The sequence below is a fragment of the Erythrolamprus reginae genome, chromosome 3 (assembly GCF_031021105.1).
Source record: "Erythrolamprus reginae isolate rEryReg1 chromosome 3, rEryReg1.hap1, whole genome shotgun sequence".
Lineage (NCBI taxonomy): Eukaryota > Metazoa > Chordata > Lepidosauria > Squamata > Dipsadidae > Erythrolamprus > Erythrolamprus reginae.
The window spans coordinates 120,609,044-120,631,717 of record NC_091952.1 but is presented as its reverse complement, the minus strand read 5'-3'; the positions used below and the strand labels follow the sequence as shown (position 1 = coordinate 120,631,717).

The 22,674-nt window shown below is 39.0% G+C and overlaps 1 protein-coding gene across 1 annotated transcript in view; it reads left to right on the top strand.

The window, feature by feature from the left end:
• ALG14 (ALG14 UDP-N-acetylglucosaminyltransferase subunit) overlaps positions 1 to 22,674 on the top strand; it is a 55,077-nt gene that overhangs the window by 4,593 nt on the left and 27,810 nt on the right. The window contains exon 3 of the mRNA XM_070746523.1: positions 9,212 to 9,343. Coding sequence (XP_070602624.1) covers positions 9,212 to 9,343 — 132 coding nt within the window. The remainder of the gene's footprint in view (positions 1 to 9,211; positions 9,344 to 22,674) is intronic.

The window sequence follows — 22,674 nt, the reverse complement described above, 5'->3', positions numbered from 1 at the left end:
TCAAGTGTATATCTTTTTTTAAAAATCAAACTGCTTGATGAATCTTTGGTTTTGTTAAAAAAAAAGATTCCACAAGCCTGATATCTGCTTGCCTTTATTCTAGCAATTTAAAAAAATGTTAAAAGTGGCATAGCCTAAGTATCAGAACAGATTGGTTAAACATTGCGGACTTGCAATGCCTTGCATTATTGAATAATTCCCACTAATTGCTCATTGTCACTGTGTATTTAAGATTCTTGAGATAATCCATTAAACATATTCAGATTTTTTTTCCTTAAAATTTCCAGACCAAAATAAAACACTTGATAGAGCTTAAATTGCTCAGGATTTGGGGGCTTTTTTGTATGAGGGGGAGAACAGGATGGAGGGACTGTAGCCATAATCTTTTATATACTTCAATTTGTTTCCCAGTGGTATTTCATTATTCATGGGAAGTGAAGTGATGTATTGGAAGTATTCCAAACCACAAGGTTGCAATCCTAAATACATTTTTTTGGAAGTAATGTCCCTTTGACCTCAGTGAGTCCAAGTAGACTATGTAGGATTATTCTCTGGCTTGATTCAAATATCAATGATTCAGAAGACAAATTAGCATAATGTGCAAAGCCAAAAACACCAGAGCACCAGAACAGGGGAGATCAGTTTCCAATCCGAAACAACTCACATTTGTTTAGGGCTCAACTATTCTGTTCAGCCAAAACTGTATAACAAAAATATCACCTAACATAATGTGGACCCTCTCTTCAGATTGCTTTATAGAGAGAGAAAAGCGTAGAATACTTTCCCTTAAATAATGCTTTTCTAACCCTTCTGGCTTCATTGTTTCGCTCATTTGGATTACTCATAAAATAGGCCTGCAGATTAAGCACAAAATTACATTTGTATCCTGGCATCATGGTACTTTTCTACTAGCAGTAAGATTGCTAGCCACATTTCAAAATTATATTTTCCAGCCTGACGCTTCATAGAAGCGCTAGACATCTATAATCCACCAACATGGCTATTAGCAGATGTTTAGCCCAGACTACTGTAACCTGATGAGTTCCAGATGAATTGAACTCCAATTGCTGTAACTCTCTGGGTAGCGTAGCCTTTGGCGGAAGACTACATAAACCGATCCAACCCATTTGAAGAGTGAAAGATTGAGGAACTCCTGTGTACAGTTATCTAGCAGGCTGCTGGAATAGGATGTTACACACACATTTCTAGTTTCGTACCTTACTCAATTCACATCCAAACTTGTTCTCCTTACAGCTTTGCCAGCACTTCTTTCTTACTTGAATTAATATGGGACATAGCTAATTCCCAATTCTGCTTCTACAGTGAAGATAAACTGGGAGGGCTTGGAGGTGGGTGGATTGCAGATCCACAAAAAAAAAATGTTTTAAAATCACTTTCAGTGCAGAATTATAGAAAAACATACTCTTTTCATTTATTTTTATGTTTTTAACTGCTTAAGAGTATCTCCAGAGTGAGATAGGTGGCAAATAAATTTAACAAATGATAAAACATCAGAAAGAATTTGTTTGTTTGTTTGTTTATTTATATATATATATAAATCCCTTAATTTTTAAATTTTCAAATTCAGCAAAAAAACATGTGAGACACACACACACACACACACATATATATCTGTTTTCTTTTAAGTTCGAGGTATCAAAAGACCAAGAAGATGAAAGCTATGTTTTTATGGGACTGACTCAGAGGTGGATTTCTACTAGTTCGGACCAGTTCTATAGAACTGTTAGTAACCTGACAGCCTGGGTTGCTGGAACCAGCAGCGACCGAGTCCTGCCACGCCCCCGAGCTGGTTCTCTCGGCATCGCTATAGGCGCTGCTATTTTAGTTTTTGTTTCTGCGCCTATGCAACACGTTCTTGAGCAAACTGGCAGTAGAAGAATCCGGAACCACGTCTGGACTGATTTCTAAAGTTTCTATTTTTTTACTGAAACACTTGTGTTTGCTTTCTGTTGAGCAGGCATTGTGTCTGACAATTGTCTTTGGTAGGATTTTGTACTGCATGAGACTGCTTTCCTACTGCCACCCTAATTCCTTATCTAATCTAATTGCTTGTCAAATTCTAAGGATTGTGATCCTGATGAGAATTTAAATATTTATTTAAATATTTATTTAAATAAGAATTTAAATATTTATCCTCTTAACACTTCTTTCTATTTTTTAAAAATATATGTTTGTTCATTGTGCTGTTTTTTGCACTCTGGGGCTTCAGGGTTCCCTGAACCCTCCAGAGTGCAAAAAACAGCACAACAGCAAACTGGAAGTGCGTTTTTCTGAACTTCCGGTTTGTCCGTTGGGTGATTTTTTTTTTTGCCTCAGGGGCTTCAGGGAAGCTTCCCTGAAGCATCCGGAGGGCAAAACGGCCTTTTCCAAGGCCGAAAATCAGATGGGCAGGGTGCATATGCTCGCTGGAGCTGACACAGGGCAAAGTCTTGGGTACCTCTCGATATGGCTACACATGCCACATGTTGCCTGTGTGCCATAGGTTCGCCATCACGGCTTTCTTTCTTCCTTCCTTCCTTCCTTCCTTCCTTCCTTCCTTCCTTCCTTCCTTCCTTCCTTCCTTCCTTCATTCATTCATTCATTCCAATACAAATTGAAAGTTAAAGAGAATAAAAACATGTAGTAGTAAATATCAGGGAAAGGATAGAAGAAAAGATATGAGAATAGAATACGTCAATGAAGAATAGAGGAAAAGATATATGAATGGAAGAAAAGATATATAAAATATAGAAGGGGCAATTGGACATGGGACGGAAGGCACATTAGTGCTCTTATGCTCGCCCCTTACTGACCTCTAAGTCATCCCTCTTTGTTTACTTTTTCATCACTTTGTTTTCTCTGCCTCTGTCTTATTCTCTTTTCTTATCCTGCTTGCACCGCCTGTTCCTTTTTCATGTCCCTTCGCTGTTGGTGTTCTTTTTGATTCTGCTTTTTTAAATTTCCTTGGGTTGCTTTTTTTCCTCTCTCAACTCACAAAATTTTGGGTCCTGTCTCTGAGTTTGAGTCTCAGTGTCATAGCACCCCCTACTGATCATGAAATAACTTACTGCTGTAAATAATGTGTACACATTCTGTTTTTAAATCAGTGGGAGCTGTGAATGTGTGTGAAGAGGGGGAAGTGGGAAATGAAGATGAGAATTTATTGATTCAAACTTGATCCCATGTACATGTAGGTTTCTTGAGGTTTGCACAGGTAGATGTAGATATTTCTAAAGGCATAATAAAGGACTAGTTTGCCACTACATTCTCCTGAAATGCTTTTTTAACTTCCCTATCTAGTATGCTGGTAATTACCAATCCAAATAGCAACTAAATCTAATCCTGTTTAGCATTTCAGTCAACTATGGTGGGATACATTATTATTATTATTTATTATTTATTAGATTTGTATGCCACCCCTCTCCGGAGACTCAGAGCGGCTCACAACAGCAAAACAGCACAAATTCAATAGTTAAAAACAATTTAAAACCCTTAATATAAAAGCAATCATACATCTCAAACAAACCTTGCATAAAACGGAAACAACCCAGGGGAATCAATTTCCCCATGCCTGACGGCAGAGGTGGGTTTTAAGGAGTTTGCGAAAGGCAAGGAGGGTGGGGGCAATCCTAATCTCTGGGGGGGAGTTGATTCCAGAGGGTCGGGGTCACCACAGAGAAGGCTCTTCCCCTGGGTCCTGCCAGATGACATTGTTTCGTTGACAGGAACCGGAGAAGGCCAACTCTGTGGGACCTAACCGTTCGCTGGGATTTGTGCGGCAGAAGGCGGTCCCAGAGGTATTCTGGTCCGATACATGCTGCCATCTGCAGTAAGCTGGGAAATTATTTTTAAACCCAAACAAAAGTGGAGTAGTGATATGTGAAAACTACTTTATTATATGAATGCAAAAGTCTCTGTGAATTGTTTAATTTTTTTTAATTTAAAGTGAATGGGTTCTTTTTGGCCTAAACCAGGGCTGTCATACTCCTGGCCCACGGGTCAGATGCGTCACAAACTGGCTATGCCCACCCTGACTTTAGCAAAGAGGAGGAAGTCCTGATACGTCACATGATACTGCTGTGACAACATGACTTTGACACCCCTGGCCTAAACCCACCTATTTTTGAGTATACTGTCACAAAAGCTAACACAGCCTCTTTTCTGTGGGAATCAATATTGAAAGCAATTTAATGACAAATAGTTGAAATTTATTTATTGATTTAGTTAGTTAGTTATTAGATTTCTATGCTGCCCTTCTCGAGACGACTCAGAGTGGCATATAAAACATTAAATATAACAAGATACAAGAAATCTAAATAACTATAAAATTATAAAAATTTACTAAAAAACCACATTTTAAAAGATCCCATATACACTCAAGCACATTCATCCAATCCAATCCAATCATATCTAGTAATGGCTGGAGACAGTCGTCACTCATGGTCCCCATGCCCGCCAGCAGAGGTAGGTTTTTAAAGCTTTATGAAAGACCAGGAAGGAGGGGGCGGTACGTATCTCTGGAGAGAGTTCATTCCAGAGGACCCGGGCCACCACCAAGAAGGCTCTTCCCCTAGGCCCTGCCAGTCGACATTGTCTGGCTGCTGGGACTTGGAGAAGGCTGACTCTGTGGGACCTAACTGGCTGATGGGATACATGAGGCAGAAGATGGTCCCAAATATAATCTGGTCCTAAGCCAGGTAGGGCTTTGTAGGTCATAACCAGCACTTTGAATTGTGCCCAGAGACCAGTTGGCAACCAGTGCAGCTCACGGAGTGATGTTGAAATGTGGGCAGATCTTGATAGTCTCACTATAGCTTGCATGGCTGAATTTTGCACAGTTTGTAGTCTCCAAACAGTCTTCAAAGGCAGTTCCATGTAGAGAGCATTGCAGTAATCGAACCTCGAGATGATAGTAGCTGCATAGAGTTGTATAACTATAAATGCAACATTCCGTTGATACAGGTAGTCTTTGACTTATGACTGGTCATATAGTGACCTTTAAAGTTATGAAGGGCCCACGTAAAAGCTACTTACGACTCAGTTCTGAAGTTATGTTCAGGAACATTCCCAATAGTCATATGACTGCATTTTGGGGGCCTTCAGCAACTGGCTCAGGTTTACAACTTTTTACAGCGGTCTGCAGTCATGTGACTACAATTTATGACATTTTTCCAGATATTAGTGTTTATGTCTGGTTTCTGGTGAAAAATGCCCCATAGTGAACAATGGGTTTGTTTACGTTAAGGAGTGTGCAGAACCCTTGAGTTTTCAAGGACTTGCACGGAGGAAAATGTGGGATTCCAGCAGATACCCAGGAGATATGAGTAATTATTATTATTATTTTATTATTATTATTTATTAGATTTGTATGCCGCCCCTCTCCGGAGATTCAGAGAGGCTCACAACAACAAAACAGTACAAATCCAATGATTAAAACAATTGAAAAAGCCTTAATATAAAAAACAATCATACATCTCATACAAACCATACATAAAACGGGAACGGCCCAGGGGAATCAATTTCCCCATGCCTGACGGCAGAGGTGGGTTTTAAGGAGTTTGCGAAAGGCAAGGAGGGTGGGGGCAATCTTAATCTCCGGGGGGAATTGATTCCAGAGGGTCAGGGCCGCCACAGAGAAGGCTCTTCCCCTGGGTCCCGCCAGACAACATTATTTCGTCGACGGTACCTGGAGAAGGCCAACTCTGTGGGACCTAACTGGTTGCTGGGATTCATGCTGCAGAAGGCAGTCCCGGAGATATGAGTAATTATTCTGTAATTATTCAAAACTGATATATTAAAGTGTATAAAATAGTGTTTACTTTAGAAATAGCACAGTCAAGTCCGTCATTCACATTCAAATCAATCAATAACTCTCAATACAATAATAATATTACAAGCCTGTCTTTGTTTTACATTAAAGCTTACAAATACATAAAACTAACAGAGAGCTTACTATATCAGTCACAGTGAATCAGCAGAAAGAACAGAGAGTAGAGAGAGAGAAAATCATGCTTTCTAGCTCCCTCTTAGGGCAATTTGCAACAGCTCCTCTTAAAGCTATAGTACTTCAGTACAAACAAACGTTAATTGTTAGCTTATTTATGTATTGCCAACACAACTGTCTTGTACAGAGTACTAACAGTTTAACAGTTGCAATGTTTTCTTTAGGACCATCACATTTGCTTAATACTACCAAAAAGGTTGTAAAATTGAGTCCAGCTATGTGATGAGTCAGTTTACAACCATGACAACTTAGACTGTCATTGCCAGTCTCATTTATGGTTATAACTCAAGAACTACGTATTTTACCTCTGAAAAGAACAAAAACATAAATAACTGTTCTGTCGGGCTCTCTGGTAGACTCCTCCCAAAAATTCACAGGTACAAATTTCAGACACACACACGTTTGAAAATTCAAAACAATGTTCTTTATAATGAAAATTCACTTAATCTAAGCCCTCTTTTGGTATAGCAAAGAGCACTCGTCTCCAAACAAACTGGTAATTTGTACAAGTCCCTTATCAGTTCTGTGATACTTAGCTTGCAGCTGTGAGGCAATTCACAGTCCTTCTTTCACAAAGTGAAACACACTTTGCTCTGGTTTAGTTTCAAAGCGGGGAAAAATCAGCACACAAAAGGTCAAAGTCAGTAAAGCAGTCACGAAACACAACGATCAGATAATCCTCCACAATGGCCAAACCCACAGGCTGCTATTTATAGCAGCCTCACTAATTACCACAGCCCCACCCAACCACAGGTGGCCTCATTTTCTTTTATAATAATCTCTCAGTTGTTGTTGCCTATGCATCGCTCTCCGCATGCGTGGCTGTATCATTAACTCTTGTTCTGAATCCAAGGAGGAGCTAGATAATTGATCTCCTTCTGAGCTGTCTGCCACACTCTCCTCCTCCCTGTCACTCATGTCTTCTTGGTCAGAGGAGCCTTCATCATCAGATTCCACCGGGGGCAAAACAGGCCTGCAGCATGTGGATGTCTCCCCCACATCCACAGTCCTTGGGGCAGGAGCTGGGCCAGAGCTAACCACAACAAATAACAATCCAAAAAAATGTACATTGTATGCAAGGTGCTGTCTCCAAACCAAGCTCAGAATTTTGAATTTCTCTAAGTACTTTCTGCAGGAAGGACAACTTAATGAGCATGGTGCACCAGTCACGTTTTCCTCTGACTGGCTGGAAATGATGTAGACTAGGGGTCTCCAACCTTGGCAACTTTAATTTTAGTTTTATTTTAATGGCAGGACATTTCTGCCCGTATAGGCCTTACCAGCCACCTATGGACACATCGGGTACAGCCCACAGTCAAGGTCCTCTTCGAACATGATAGGTGAACATCATCACAGCACATTATTGTTATATGCTTGATTTGTTTCAGGTCTGATTGCGAAGATACCAAGTGTGTTTCAGCGTGGTTCTGTTTTGTACTTATGGAATCTAATCTGAAACAAATCTAAGATTAAACATTAATGCCAAGTAATCTTCAAAGCTTTGCAGACACTTCTAAGAGGGTATGATCTCAGAGGATGTAATTTCATGTTGTTAGCCCAGAAATGGATCGACAGATTTATTTATTCATTTATTTATTCATTCATTTGTCCAATACACAATACATATGGAAGAGAATAGACATGAAGTAATATATATAAAGATAATATGTAAAAATAGAGGAGAAGATATATGCAAGGAAGAAAATATATATGATATATGAGATAAAGGAAAGACAATTGGACAGAGGACGAAAGGCACACTAGTGCACTTATGTACGCCCCTTACTGACCTCTTAGAAACCTGGAGAGGTCAAATGGTCTAGAAGTGAAGATGCTTGCCTCACAATCAGGAGGCTGAGAGTTCAATCCTAAGCAATGACAGATATTTCTCATTGAGAAAATATCTGCTGCAGATATATCCATATAGACGTCAGGAAGGGCATCTGGCCAATAAAAGCACACCTCCAATAGCCTGACTCCACGCAATAAAAAGGATTATAGGGTCATAAAAAAACCCCAGTGGACTAAAGATAGATTAGAATTTACAGTTATTTGTAATAGCTCAACAAGATCTTAAACTCCCATTTTACAATAAATATTTTACATTTTACAATAAATACGCATAGATTTAGATGAGTTAGATGCACAAACAGATATGAACATAGGTGTGTAGGGGGAGAGAAGAGGCTACTGAAATGAAGAAAATTCAAGGTAACACAGATTAGACTTTTTTTTCTGAAAGACTGAATTCAGTTCTGAAAAACAAAATATTAAGCTCAGTGTCTGTTCAGAGATAACCAAATACCTTGACTTTAAGTATGTGTCTTTGGATAATTTGAGGATTATAGGAGGAAAAGGCTAGAGTCTTACTAAAGGTTGTCCACCAGATGGGGCACTTGAGCTAGTGCTGTGTGATACATCTGTGCCAACCTTCCCAAAATCACTCAATAGTGACTTGTTTTTAGTAACCTGGAGAGGCTGGTTGCATGCTAGCTACAGGAAAGGTCACCGCCTCCATGGCTCTACAGAAAATGAAATAGTCTACCAGAAAAAACAAACATAGCTTCCTGCCAAGGCAGCTGTGGGAGTTATTATAATAAGTTTCTGAGAAAGAGAATCATAGAGTTTGGAAGGGATTTTGGTGCAGGATAATTTTTTTTTTGTCTGTGGAAATTAAGCAAACAGCAGGATATACCAGCCTGGTCACTCCCTGTAGAGATAATACTGGTAGTTGCAAATGAGCCATTAAATATAAGATTGGTTTAGGCTGCCTAGCTCTTACCAAAACATTTTTTCTGAACGCTGCTTTGGAGAAAGAAAAAGTCTTGCCCACAAAAAATTCAGCATGTATTGTTATTTTAGTTACCTGAAAGGAAGATTTGTTTTTTCCCCCAAAAAAAATTTACCTTCCAACTGGATGGGGGGTTGTCTTCAATTACGGTAACTGAGGTTCCTTCAGTATTTTGGGTGAAGGCGGGGAAGAGACCTAAATGTGGATTCTTTCTCCATTGAGTTTTTTTGCAGAATTATCTCCAGTGGTTCATGACAATTGGATGCTGGAATGCAGCGAAAACAAGCAGGAGCCATACAAGTTGGAATGCCTTCTTTATCTATCACTGTTTATTTAGCTCAAAGTTTTACAGTACAGGAAATAATGTTTAGTATATCCAAATGATTCTTATTTGCAAATATGTCAATTCTCCCCAGGAATTACAGTTTGCCCTCCATCGCATCCCCAGAAGTCGAGAGGTCCATCAGTCCTGGAGCTCTTCACTGCTAACCACCATTCATTCCTTATTTTATTCCCTTCCTTTGGCCTTCAAGCTCAACCCAGATGTGGTACGTAAAGTCACTATCATAATTAAACAATAAAAAAACTAGCCCGTTCCAAAAGTTGTGGCTAATTGAAAATAACAGATCTTGGTACATCTAGTCCTCAGTTTACAACCACAATTGGGTCCAGAATTTATTTTGTTAATTGAAACTTGCCCCATTTTATTGCTTTCCTTATCATATTTGTGAAGTGAATCACTGCAGGTGTTAAATTAATAACACAGTTTTTAAGTAAATCTGATTTCCCCATTGACTTTGCTTGTCAGAAGGTCACAAAAGGCAATTACATGATCCCAATACACTGCAACAGTCATAAATGTGAGTTACTTGTCAAACATTCAAATATGAATCATGTGACCATGGGGATGCTAAAAGAGTAGTGTGAAAAACGGTTTGAGTCACTTTTTTCATTGATGTTGTAACTTTGAACGGTCACTAAATGAACTGTTGTAAGTCAAGGACCACCTGTACTAATATGGATGTATTTAGGACTGATTTTATTTTTTGCAGGATTTCATTGACTGCTGTATTTCAGGCAGTGTGAGCCATAGTTTGTCATGACAAGAACTAAGTCTGTACAGATGTACACAATTGCCGCTGTTGCCTCTCCTTCCTTTTTTGCTTGCCAGTTTTTATTTCTTTATTTTTATTTTTTCATTTAAAACGAAACAGACATTTAAAAACACACAAACATAAAAGAAAAATACTGTACACATATTTGAGATGATTTACATCCCGATTTTTGTCAGAAGCACAAACGGAGTTGTATATGTTTTTACATCAAATTGAAAACATTTTAGTCTATGTTCACTGTAAATACTGTACATTTTTACAAAGAGAAAATAAAGAAGAAAAGAAATATTTTAAAGAAGAACTTGAAAGAGAATAGGGAAAAAAAGACTTCAAAAAAAGGAGAAAACCTAGTTTCCAATTTTGAAAAAAAGAGATGAATGCATTAGAATATTACGAATTACGATCAGATAAACAATTGGCTCTCTTCTTTATCGATGCGCAAAAAGCCTTCGATAATGTAAATAGAAATTTTTTAATTACTTTAATCAAAATGATGCAATGCGGAGAGAAATTTAATAGATTGATAGAAAATATTTATTCGGGTCAAACAGCCACTATTTTAATGAATGGAGAAAAAACAGATAAAGAACATATTAATTATTAATCTTTTAAACTTTGCTTTCTATTTCACTTATTTGATTGTTTCTTTGTTTAAACTAATTGTAAAATTTATCCCAAATTCTATTTACGTTTTACTACATGCCCGTGATGGTGAAGCTATAGCATGTGTGCCACAAGTGGCACGTGAAGCCATATTCATTCATTCATTCATTCATTCATTCATTCATTCATTTCATTCATTCATTCATTCATTCATTCATTCATTCATTCATTCATTCGCTTTTTATGCCGCCCTTCTCCTTAGACTCAGGGTGGCTTACAACATGTTAGCAATAGCACTTTTTAACAGAGCTAGGCTATTGCCCCCACAATCCAGGTCCTCATTTTACCCACCTCAGAAGGATGGAAGGCTGAGTCAACCTTGAGCCAGTGATGAGATTTGAACCGCTGACCTTCAGATCTACAGTCAGCTTCAGTGGCCTCAAGTACAGCACTCTACCTGCTGCGCCACCCCGGCTCATATCTGAGGACATGTGAGGCATTGCCCTATGTCAGCTCCAGTGCATATGTGCGCATTGGCCAGCTGATTTTCAGCCTTCCAAAGGGCGGGGGAGGCTGTTTTCACCCTCCCCGGGCTTCAGGAAAACCTCTGGAGTCAGTGGATGGCGAAAAATGGACCCAATGGGCCTACTGGAAGTTTTGAAATGAATTTCTGGTAAGCCCGTTGGGCTTTATTTTTGCTCTTTTCAGGCTTCCGGAAAGTCTCCAAAGCTTGAGAAGGGCGAAAAATGGCCCAACAGGCCTAACAGAAGGCTGGAGGCTTCAGTGAGGCCTGTGCGTATATGCAGGAGGGGCAGTAAGGGGTGTTGTGAATGCATTTGTGGGGGGAGGACATTGCATTGTGGATGTGGGCATACATGTACACGCTGTCGCGCACATACTTGCCCTTTTGGCACACAAGCAAAAAAAGGTTTATTTATTTTATTTATTTATTTATTTTGTCCAATACACAATACACATTGAAGAGAATAGACAAATAGTAATATATAAAGAAAAGGATAGAAGAAAAGATATAAAAGTAGAGGAGAAGATATATAAAAGGAAGAAAAGATAAAGGAGATAAAGGAGAGATAATTGGACAGGGGACGGAAGGCACACTAGTGCACTTATGTACGCCCCTTACTGACCTCTTAGGAATCTGGAGAGGTCAATCGTGGATAGTCTAAGGGAAAAATGTTGGGGGTTAGGGGTTGGCACTACTGAGTCAGGTAATGAGTTCCACGCTTCAACAACTCAATTGCTGAAGTCATATTTTTTACAGTCAAGTTTGGAGCGGTTAATATTAAGTTTGAATCTGTTGCGTGCTCTTGTGTTGTTGCGATTGAAGCTGAAGTAGTCATTGACAGGTAGAACGTTGCGGCCTATGATCTTGTGGGCAATATTTAGATCGTGTTTTAGGCGTCGTAGTTCTAAGCTTTCTAGACCTAGGATAGTGAGTCCAGTTGGCCATCACTGCTATATGCTATCCAAATCAGGCAAACTATGGTCAGACTTAATTAATACAGTTATTGAGGCTAATTTTATACTAACCATTATTAATATTAACTACAATTTATGATTGGATTTCACTGATGAATTGAATTAATGGCAATCAGAAGGCTTACTGTTTACCTCTGTTGTTAAAAACCTTAAAAGGGGAAGAAGGGAGTCAGTCTGTCCTCTCCACACTAACCTGTGGTTTACCATGACTTGTATGGACACTGCATGTTCCAATTGTTATTTATTTATTTCTCAAATTTATTTTCCACCCATCTTGTAGTTCAGGCAACTCTGAAAATCTTACAACAAATAAAATAAAAATTCAAATGATTAAAGTACAAAAATGGATTACAAATTTTAAAAAATTAATAAAAACTAAAAACAAGGAACGTTATCTATTCTGACTTTTCTTTTTGATATTACTGTAATAGATTAATTTAAAATAAAAACAAATTTAACACATAAAAAACCCAAGAAAATTAGATAGATATTCTTATGAGCACTAAATCTTCATTTCTGTTTTAAAATTTTCAAACGTTTATTCGGTTGTAACTGACTGGCTGTTATTTAAAAAGAATTACCTCAAATTACACATTATGAAAAATGGAACCACTGCAGGATATCCCTGAATAATTATGAATCTCTTTTTTTCATCCGCTTCTCCTCCCAGTCCTTCCAAGTTTGTTTTTAGATCAGCTGTGGAAGAACTCATGAAAGTAGGTTTTGCTATATTCCATTTTATGCATCTCCAAATTGTAAATTATCACAGGACCCATCTGTCTTCAGGAGGTTCCAGACCTTTTTCTCTTGCCTGTAGACATGCCTTCCAGTGTGGAAGTCGAAGCAAATACAGTGGTACCTCTACTTAAGAAAGCCTCTACTTAAGAACTTTTCTAGATAAGAACCAGGTGCTCAAGATTTTTTTGCCTCTTCTTAAGAACCATTTTCTACCTAAGAAGCCGAGCCTGGAAAAATTTCCCAGGAAATTTGAGAGCAGCACGAAGGCCCGGCCAGTTTCCTGCCTTCCCCCTTTAATCCTGGCCATCTCGGGCTTTTCTGCGCTGCCAGAGGAGCCTTTCAGTGGTGCATAAAGAGGCTTTGGCAGTCCAGAGTGAACTAAGCATTTTCCTCTCTCTGGGCGCTTGGAGAGGGAATAAACCTCTGCCAGCACCCAGAGAAAAGAAACGCTCCCTTCACTCTGGGCAGCCGAGGAGTCACCAGAGCGAAGGAAAGGTACCAGCTACAAAGCGAGCGAGCGAAAGGAAAGAGGAGCCCTTCAGCATGGGAAGGAAGAGGCAGCAGGTAGCAGCAGCAGCCAGTGTATGGGAGGCAGCCTCGTGCCGGGTGTATGGGAGGCGCGTGTGACTCCTCACTGCCTTAGAGTCCCTCTTTTTTTTTTTAAAGCCTTAAAGTTTTAGATTTTTTTGATTCCCCTCACCTTACCTTCTTCCTTTGGCAGCGATTCTCCTCCACCTCTTCTTCCTCCTTCTCCTCCCACCCAAATTCCGAGCTTTTATTTCTTTCCTAATGGGTTGGCACGCATTATTTGCTTTTACATTGATTCCTATGAGAAAAATTGCTTCTACTTAAGAACGTTTCTACTTAAGAACCTGGTCATGGAACGAATTAAGTTCTTAAGTAGAGGTGCCACTTTATACACAAATAGCCAGAGCCCCATTCCATCCCTCTACATGTCTCTTCAGAATTGCTTTTTCAACTCAGCAATTGCAAAGCAAAGAAATGATTTTGTGAAACCAACTCTGTTCTATTAGTTTTCTCTATATATATTGATCCCCCCCCCCTACATTAAATAGAAAATAAAATGCCTTAATTCTGACTTTAAAAGACACAATATGAGGAAAGTACATTACAGCATTGGCTTGTTACAGAGCAATGGGTTCATTTAATTAGTATTGACTCTATTGAGTTTTCATCGTAGGAGAAATTGTCTGGAAAATCCAACAGAAAGCATCAATAAAATAGGTGAAAAGGTTTAAAGAGAAGTAATTTAACTCTTTCTTAAAACAATATTTCGTTCACAGGAGAATACTCTTGTGGCAGATGCAAAGCATAGTGGCAAAGTTTGCTCACTGGTAAAAGTTTAACTTTTATGCTTTTTTTCCATTTGAAATAACAGTGCCAAAACAAAAACAAAAAACACACACCCCACTTCAGAACAGTTTGCCAAATGTTACATGGATTTTGCACTGAAATTTATTTTATGATTTTAAGAGGTATTTAGCCACACAGTAAATCTGTATCTGTTGTTGCAGTAAATCACAGGTTTATCAAATTATTTTCACTTTAGTTAGTGAGTCAATCACACTCAGGGACCTAGATTTAAATAAAGAATGCACTGGTTTCTGAATTGAATGTGCTAGTAGTCAGCTTGAGCTGCAATTCATAAGCTATAATTAAATTTCTCTTCAACTATATTCTTTTAGGAGTAGGGAACCTATTTCTCCATATGTTCTGGCACTGTTATTTCTAATATCCGCCACTAATAGTCATAGCAACTGCTAAGAGTTGCAGTGGAGGCATATCGGGAATGCAGGCCAACTACTCCATGGAACAGTGGTTCTCAACCTTTCTAATTCTGCGACCCCTTAATCCTCATGTTGTGGTGACCCCCAACCATAAGTCTAGCGCCAATTCTCCCAACAGAACTTTATGCTGATTGGCAAGAAGATCAGAGGGATATCCTCACTGTAAATACCTGATTGGTCTGATTGTAAAAATATGTTCCAAAGTGCCAGAATAGAAGCTTTAGTTCCTAACACCATGGGAAATTTTCCCATGGTCTTAGGCAACCCCTATGAAACAGTCATTTGACCCCCAAAAAGGTCCATAGAACCACTCCATAGTTTAGATGGCAATTGTTGAGAGATGGGAAGAGAAGCAGCGACCAGAATCCAAAACGCATTTGCTTCCTAGTTTAATGTATGATTAAGGGCAAGGGTTGACTTCTGAATGAAGCTGAAGCTACTTCCTTTCTTCTCCCAAAACTAGTTGCCTGATGTATATTTATGATTGTAAGACAGCCGGTTACCTTGCGATAAGGTGGGAGGCCAATAAATTTTGTAAATAAATAAATAGATAGATAATAGTTTCTCCTAGGAGCAATAGAAAAGAGTCCTCCAACATTTGTATGCCGCCCCAAGTCTATGGAGAGGGGCGGCATACAAATCTAATAAATAGAATAATATAATATTTCCAGATTTGTGGACCGGTGGAAAGGGGATGGCTCCACATGAGCAGTGGGCTCACCACCTCCGTAGCCTCATTCCAAATGGCTCAAGGTATGACAATTGGCCACAATCCAAGGGTTGGGGACCGCTGCAGCAGAAGATAACTATAGTGAGAACCTTGACAAGGACCACATTCCTTCCTCCTTATCTCTGACATTTAGAAGAGGGACAGGTCTCTCTTTCCAATTACTTGAATTAATTCTTACAAGAGGAATTTAAAATTAACACAAAGAACTTTATGTAGCCCAACACACATCTAGTTTGCTTTCTCTTTCGTCTTTGAGAACTGTTCCTCTTGCCGCTAAATTAGGAAATCAGTGCCTCTGTTCTAGGAGGCCATATCCTTCAGCTAGCAATCTTTGATTAAAAAGAAATCATTAATTTGAAAGGTCAACTGATTTGCCTCGTGAGAGACATTAGCTACTTTCCTTTGAATCAAGTCTCTCTGGAGACAAGTCTCATAATAATGGGAAGGAGAGAATTATGCAGCATTTGATCATACTTTCCTCCGAATAATTTGCTGCATTAATGGTGTTTTCTTTAATCTCATTATCATATGGTTTATCAGAATCAGACCAGAGTACTTGCTTTGCTCTTAAAAAGCCCCCACAGCCTCGTACAGTATATTAATCTGCCTTGGGTGAGTATGTTTACAGAGCTACTAAGCACCACATTCTTGGCAGAGCACCAGGTCCCGTAGGTTTGCAAGCCTTTTTGGAGGAGCGAAACAAAAAGTCAGTGCTGAGTTGACAACATTTGTCAGAGATGCCTGCCAGGGAATTCAACAATTAAATAGTTTTAAATAGGAAGTGCCCAGAAAACCAACAGACAAACCCAAAATTACATAGCTGCCATGATGGAATTTATGGAGCGTTTCTGGCATTAATCAGTGAAGGCAAGATCGTTTTCCTGTCCATGTTTCTACAATATTGTTAATAAACAACAATGTAGGATTTTTGGAATGCTTTTAAGGAGTTCCTTGTATAGATTAACAACTGATCTTGCAAATTCTTCGGTCCTCCCAAACTGTTTTTTTTAATCCTAGGAACCTGAGAAATGTTAGTGGGAGATAATAAATTACATTTTCTATTGCTTTCACCTTTTAGGAACTGGGGCAGAAAGCACGGGCCATTAGTTTGAGCTTTGCTGGTGGGCTAATTTAATTACATAAAGATAACCACTAAAAGTAGCCTGTTGCACCACCACATTTGCCTTCCAAGCACAATAGATCAACATTTAATGCTGTAAAGAGGATTGGTACGCCTAATATTTCTTTGTGTTTTAATTTTTAATGTCATTGTTGCAACTCAAAAGCTTTCAATCACATTATGTCTTAGTATACAATATATGAGCCCATCCAACAGTTGCCCCAAAATTACCTTTGTATTGCAACATGGTGTCCCAGGTCTTTACATGTAGTTGTTTGTTCTTTGTTATGCCAACAAAATAACCAGTCAGACAAGAGTGATCTACCGACCTATTTTACTAGCCTGTGTTCCTCCCTTGCTCTGTTCTGAACCATTTGTAATTTAACAAAAGGAGGAGGGGTGGAAGAAAGGTGGACACCCTTTGAGAACTGCATGCAATGAAATTTCATTTTAAGGCATGCTGATTAGCGTACATTCAAAGTGAGAATAAAGTTGTTCTGAGTCTAAGAAAGAAGATAAGGACGAAAACAAACATTTCTGTTTTGCTGCCTGATGGTCAAGAGACCAATCATTTTCAAACTGTCTCAGTAATTGGGATCGCTTTTGGCACAGAAGATAGATCTCAGGAAGTTTTTTTAAAAAAGCCCTAGAAAAATCTCATCAGAATTATAATGTAAATAAAATTGGATTTACTGTATTTTTCGGAGTATAAGATACACCTTTCTCTCCCAAAAAAGAGAGCAGAAATGTTGGTGCATGTTATGCGCTGAATACAGCCATTTTTGGCCTCCCAAAACCCCGCCCCTGCACCCCATTTTTGTGAAATACAGCCCTTTTTTTTTTTGCAAAAATTGGATGTGCAGAAGGTTTGGGAGGCCTGCAGAGTGTTTCTGGGGGCTGGTGGAAGGCAAAAACACCCCCATTTTTGTGAAAACTGGCAATTTTTTGCAAAAAAAGGGATTTCTGTCTTTTACTGGCTCCCAGGAGCACTCTGCAAGCTTCTCAAACCCTCCATTTTTTACAAAAATGGGTGGAAAATGGGTCCATTTTTTATTTTAAAAAACAGGGTGTGCAGAGGTTTTGTGAGACCTGCAGAGTGTTCCTGGTGGCAGGTGGAAGTCAAAAGTGCCACTGTTTTTCAAAAAACAGGTAGCTTACTTACCTCTTTGAAATTTTGCTGCATATTATACACTGGTGGGTCTCATAGTCCAAAAAATACAGTCCTTTTAAAATTAATTTCCTGGGTAGCCAAAGGTTCTTTTCTTTTCATTTCGGAGGCACCAGGATAAAATCTCCGCTCTTCAATGAGGCAGGTGCTGCTATAATTACAAAGGATTTTTTTTTAAGCTTAAAAAAGATTTTTAAAATCCCCCCAGCCACTTTATAAATGTTAGAAAAGAAATGCCACCTCCATCTGTTCTGGCCATATCTTGTTTCCTGGGAAGGGCAAATGCGAGCTAGGTGGATTTCATTTTGACTTAAGTGTTCATCCTGCCATCAATGTGCCAGCAGCAAACATCCCAGTCCTCTGCCAACATGATTTAGCATAGATTTACCTTTAAATTCTTTTCTGTAGCCAGACATAAGCTCCAGAGAGTGAAGCAACATGTGGAAGAACCAGTGCTGTACGAAAGATTGTGTGCTTAAAATGTTGGCTGGCTAGGTGCTTTGATGACATTTTTAATCATCTCAAGGGATCAATTCTACTTCTTCTGTTTTCTTTTGTCTAATTCTTCCTGCTCCATTGCTGTGCCTGAGTAACAAGTTAGGCATGCTTGGTGAGAGACAGAAGTGGCCCAGAAGCCAGGATGATGGTGATACAATGATGACATAATCCTTATATTTAACATTTAACATATTTTAAAAGGATCCCAAATATTGAATCAACAATGTTAGGACAGCTTTGGCAGCTGGGCCAAACTGTAATTCCCACAAATGAGTAGACACAGTTGGATTCAGTCAGTGACACTGTCAGAGGAAAAGGTACTTGGCTCTAGGCCTCCACATAGGTTTGTAATTTAGGCAAAATTTAACTTTAGGGCTTTCTATTCTCTTAGTCTTTATGTGCTTAATTTTTAAAGATAATTTTAAACAAATTTCATTTAGGAAAGGCCTTTCCCCCCACATATACAGAGACCTCATGTCCTTTTTTCTTCAAAAGAGCTTTTAATAACACATGTGTGTTTGCCACCCAATTCGCTAAAATAGAATTCTTTATTGGCCAAGTATGATTGTACACACAAGGAATTTGTCTTTGGTGCATATGCTCTCAGTGTACATAAAAGAAAAAAGATACATTTGTCAAGAATCATGAGGTACAACACTTAATGATTGTCATAAGGGTCAATAAGCAATGAGGAAACAGTCAATATTAGTAGAACGTTTAGGGACACAAGCAACAAGTTACAGCTATTGATTGATTGATTGATTGGTTGGTTGGTTGAATTTGTATGCCGCCCCTCTCCGTGGACTCGGGGCGGCTAACAACAGTGATAAAAACAGAATGTAAAAATCCAATACTAAAACAGCTAAAAACCCTTGTTATAAAACCAATCATACATACAAACATATCATGCATAAATTGTAGAAGCCTAGGGGGAAAAGAATATCTTAGTTCCCCCATGCAGAGGTGGGTTTTGAGGAGCTTACAAAAGGCAAGGAGGAAAGGAGGGGCTGTTCTAATCTCTGGGGGGAGTTGGTTCCAGAGGGCTGGGGCTGCCACAGAGAAGGCTCTTCCCCAGGGCCCCGCCAAATGACATTGTTTAGTTGACAGGACCCGGAGAAGGCCCATTCTGTGGGACCTAACTAGTCGCTGGGATTCGTGTGGCAGAAGGCGGTCCCTGAGCTATACAGTCATAAATGGAAGGAAATGGGTGATAGGAATGATGAGAAAAAACTAGTAGTAATAGTAGTGCAGACTTAATAAATAGACACTGTTGAGGGAATTGTTTGTTTAGCAGAGTGATGGCATTCGGGGAAAAACTGTTCTTGTGCCTAGTTGTCTTGGTGTGCAGTGCTCTGTAGCGACATTTTGAGGGTAGGAGTAGAAACAGTTTGTGTCCAGGATGCGAAGGGTCAGTAAATATTTTCACAGCCCTCTTTTTGACTCGTGCAGTATACAGGTCCTCAATGGAAGGCAGGTTGGCAGCAATTGTTTTTTCTGCAGTTCTGATGATCCTCTGAAGTCTGTGTCGGTCTTGTTGGGTTGCAGAACCAAACCAGACAGTTATAGAGGTGCAGATTTGTTTGTTTGTTTGTTTGTTTGTTTGTTCGTTCATTCATTCATTCAATTTTTATGCCGCCCTTTTCCTTAGACTCAGGGCGGCTTACAACATGTTAGCAATAGCACTTTTTAACAGAGCCAGCATATTGCCCCCACAATCCGGGTCCTCATTTTACCCACCTCGGAAGGCTGGAAGGCTGGAAGGCTGGAAGGCTGACAGAGTCAATGATTCCTCTGTAGAACTGTATCAGCAGCTCCTTGGGCAGTTTCAGCTCCCGGAGTTGGAGCAGAAAGAGCATTCTTTGTTGTGCTTTTTTGATGACGTTTTTGATGTTAGGTGACAATTTTATGTCTTGGGATATGATAGAACCTAGAAATTGGAAGGTCTCTACTGTTGATACTGTGTTGTCTAGTATTGTGAGAGGTGGTACAAGAGAAGGTGATCTATTTGATTCTAATTTTCAGAGTTTCTCTTAGAAAAGTTCCAAAGTTTCTCAAAACTCTCTTCAGAGTTTTCCCACCTCATGTATCAGAAGAGGTCTAACAATACCTTTTCAGTATAACACAATTGTGTTTTTTAATCAAATGGGTTAGTCTGAAAAGGTGCTATCAGATTCCTTCTAATTTTTGGCTACTGTAGACTAACGCAATCTCCCCCTACAGTGTCTGCCTTCAGTAAGTGAAAGAGTACTAAAGTCAGGATTACATTTTGTCCTCTAAACTTTCATGGGTTTCAGGCTTGTTTACAACCAGATGGGTAAAAATAGCCAGGTGACTTGAGACGGACAGCAATAACAATGATCAAGAACACAACTAAGTCATTCAGGCCACATGATTACTATGTGTCTTAAAAACATCAGATTAGGTATTATAAAATGGAAAGTTGAGGAAGGCATCCTCATGTTTTTATATCCTACTTTTGGAGGTAAGTAAGCTACATGCCAAATTCATGTGCTTGCAGTCACTGTCGCAGCTTCGTTTTGTTACAGAAACACTCAAACAGCAGAACTATATTAAAAGAGATTTATTTCACTTAGCTAAGACTTTCTATTCTCTCTCCAGCTTTCAAAATGTCTTAAGTTCATGGTACTTCAGTACCGTGCTAGAACAGATAATGTGGCCTTGTTCTTTTCTGTTACAGTTCACATTAGACAGCCCTTTCTTTTTAATGATAGGGTAAGACCAATATGCTAAGTTATATTCAAATATATTTTCACATTCTCATGTCACATTTCTATTTTCCCCACATACTTTAGATAGTTTGATTTCTTTTTTTTAAATGGAAAAAGCACAAATAGCAATTGCACTTAGACCTATATACCATTTTAAAGTGTTTTACAACCCTCTTTGAGCAATTTTTATAGAGTCAGCATATTGCTCCCAACAATCTGGGTCTTCATTTTATTGAGCTCAGAAGGATGGAAGGCTGAATCATCCTTAAGCTGGTGAGGATCAAATTGCCAAACTACTGGCAGCCAGCAGTCAGCAGAAGTAACCTGCAATACTGCCAGGGGTGGGCTACTGCCCAGACAGGGGGGAACGCAGCTCCACCCCACAGCATCCAATTGCACTGAAAGATGTTAAAAGAAAATGCAGGGCGTCCTGCATAAGCCACGCCCACAGTGTGGCAGTAAAAATTTTGGTAGCCCTTCACTGAGTACTGCATTCTAACTAGTGCACCTTTTTTCTAGATGGCAAATTGTGCTATTTTTTGTGAATACACATTTAGAAACATAGAAGACTGACGGCAGAAAAAGACCTCATGATCCATCTAGTCTGCCCTTATACTATTTTCTGTATTTTATCTTAGGATGGATATATGTTTATCCCAGGCATGTTTAAATTCAGTTACCGTGGATTTACCAACCACGTCTGCTGGAAGTTTGTTCCAAGGATCTACTACTCTTTCAGTAAAATAATATTTTCTCATGTTGCTTTTGATCTTTCCCCCAACTAACTTCAGATTGTGCCCCCTTGTTCTTGTGTTCACTTTCCTATTAAAAACACTTCCCTCCTGGACCTTATTTAACCCTTTAACATATTTAAACACATTTGATATGTACAGTCAAATAATTTTGCATTTATAAATCTTGAAACTGTACGTTTATTCATATTTTTATCTAATGCATGGATTTTCTCTGACATACTTGATTTTTCTCCGTTAACAGAAAAAAGAAATCTATTTTTACTAACATGCAACATTTTCGCAGTGCTGTAGTAGCCAAAGACGTAAAGGAAAGTCATCGGCCATTTCCTCCTGTTTCTTCTCTCTATGACCTTTGGCAGACCCATCACTATTATGCCTGGGTCAGGCTAGCCAGCTGATCCCCTTATCGTGTTGCTGGAGAATATCCTTAAAATAACTCATTGTGAGGTCGCTGCAATCTGCACAAAGTGGATTGCGACCATGTAATGATTGTTGCTCTTGCGTACTTCTCACAGTGACACGTATTGTGTGATCTGCTGTGGTAGCAAGCCACTGTGGAGTTTTCCACATTTTAGAAACAAAAGCATCTGTTGCAGATGTCTCCAGGAACTTAACAATTTCAGTTTTGGCTGGAATCCAACACCTGACTTCTTCCATTGCCTGAAATTGGGAGTCTATTAAATTGATTGCCAGTACTCTACTATGGGACAATGGCAGATAATAAAATGAGAAATAACTATGTGGGAGCTTCCACCTAATTATAGAAATGATCCTGTTTTTCTAAGCAACTTTTGACTATTGAATTGCATAGTTCAGAAAGTAAAGGCAATTACCAGGAACACAGTTGTATTTGAGTTTCCATATTGGCTTCAGAAACACAGATTAAATAAGCCTGCCTAAAAATGCTAAATGACCACATTCCTAATATCTAAAGATACTACACAAAAAACCTGGACAAACAGTCTTTATCTATCAACTATGGAAAAATACACATCCCAGGATCCTTTGTAATGCTCAATAGTCTACGGAGAGGGGCGGCATACAAATTTAATTAATAATAATAATAATAATAATAATAATAATAATAATAATAATAATTTCCAAATTCCCTGATAAAA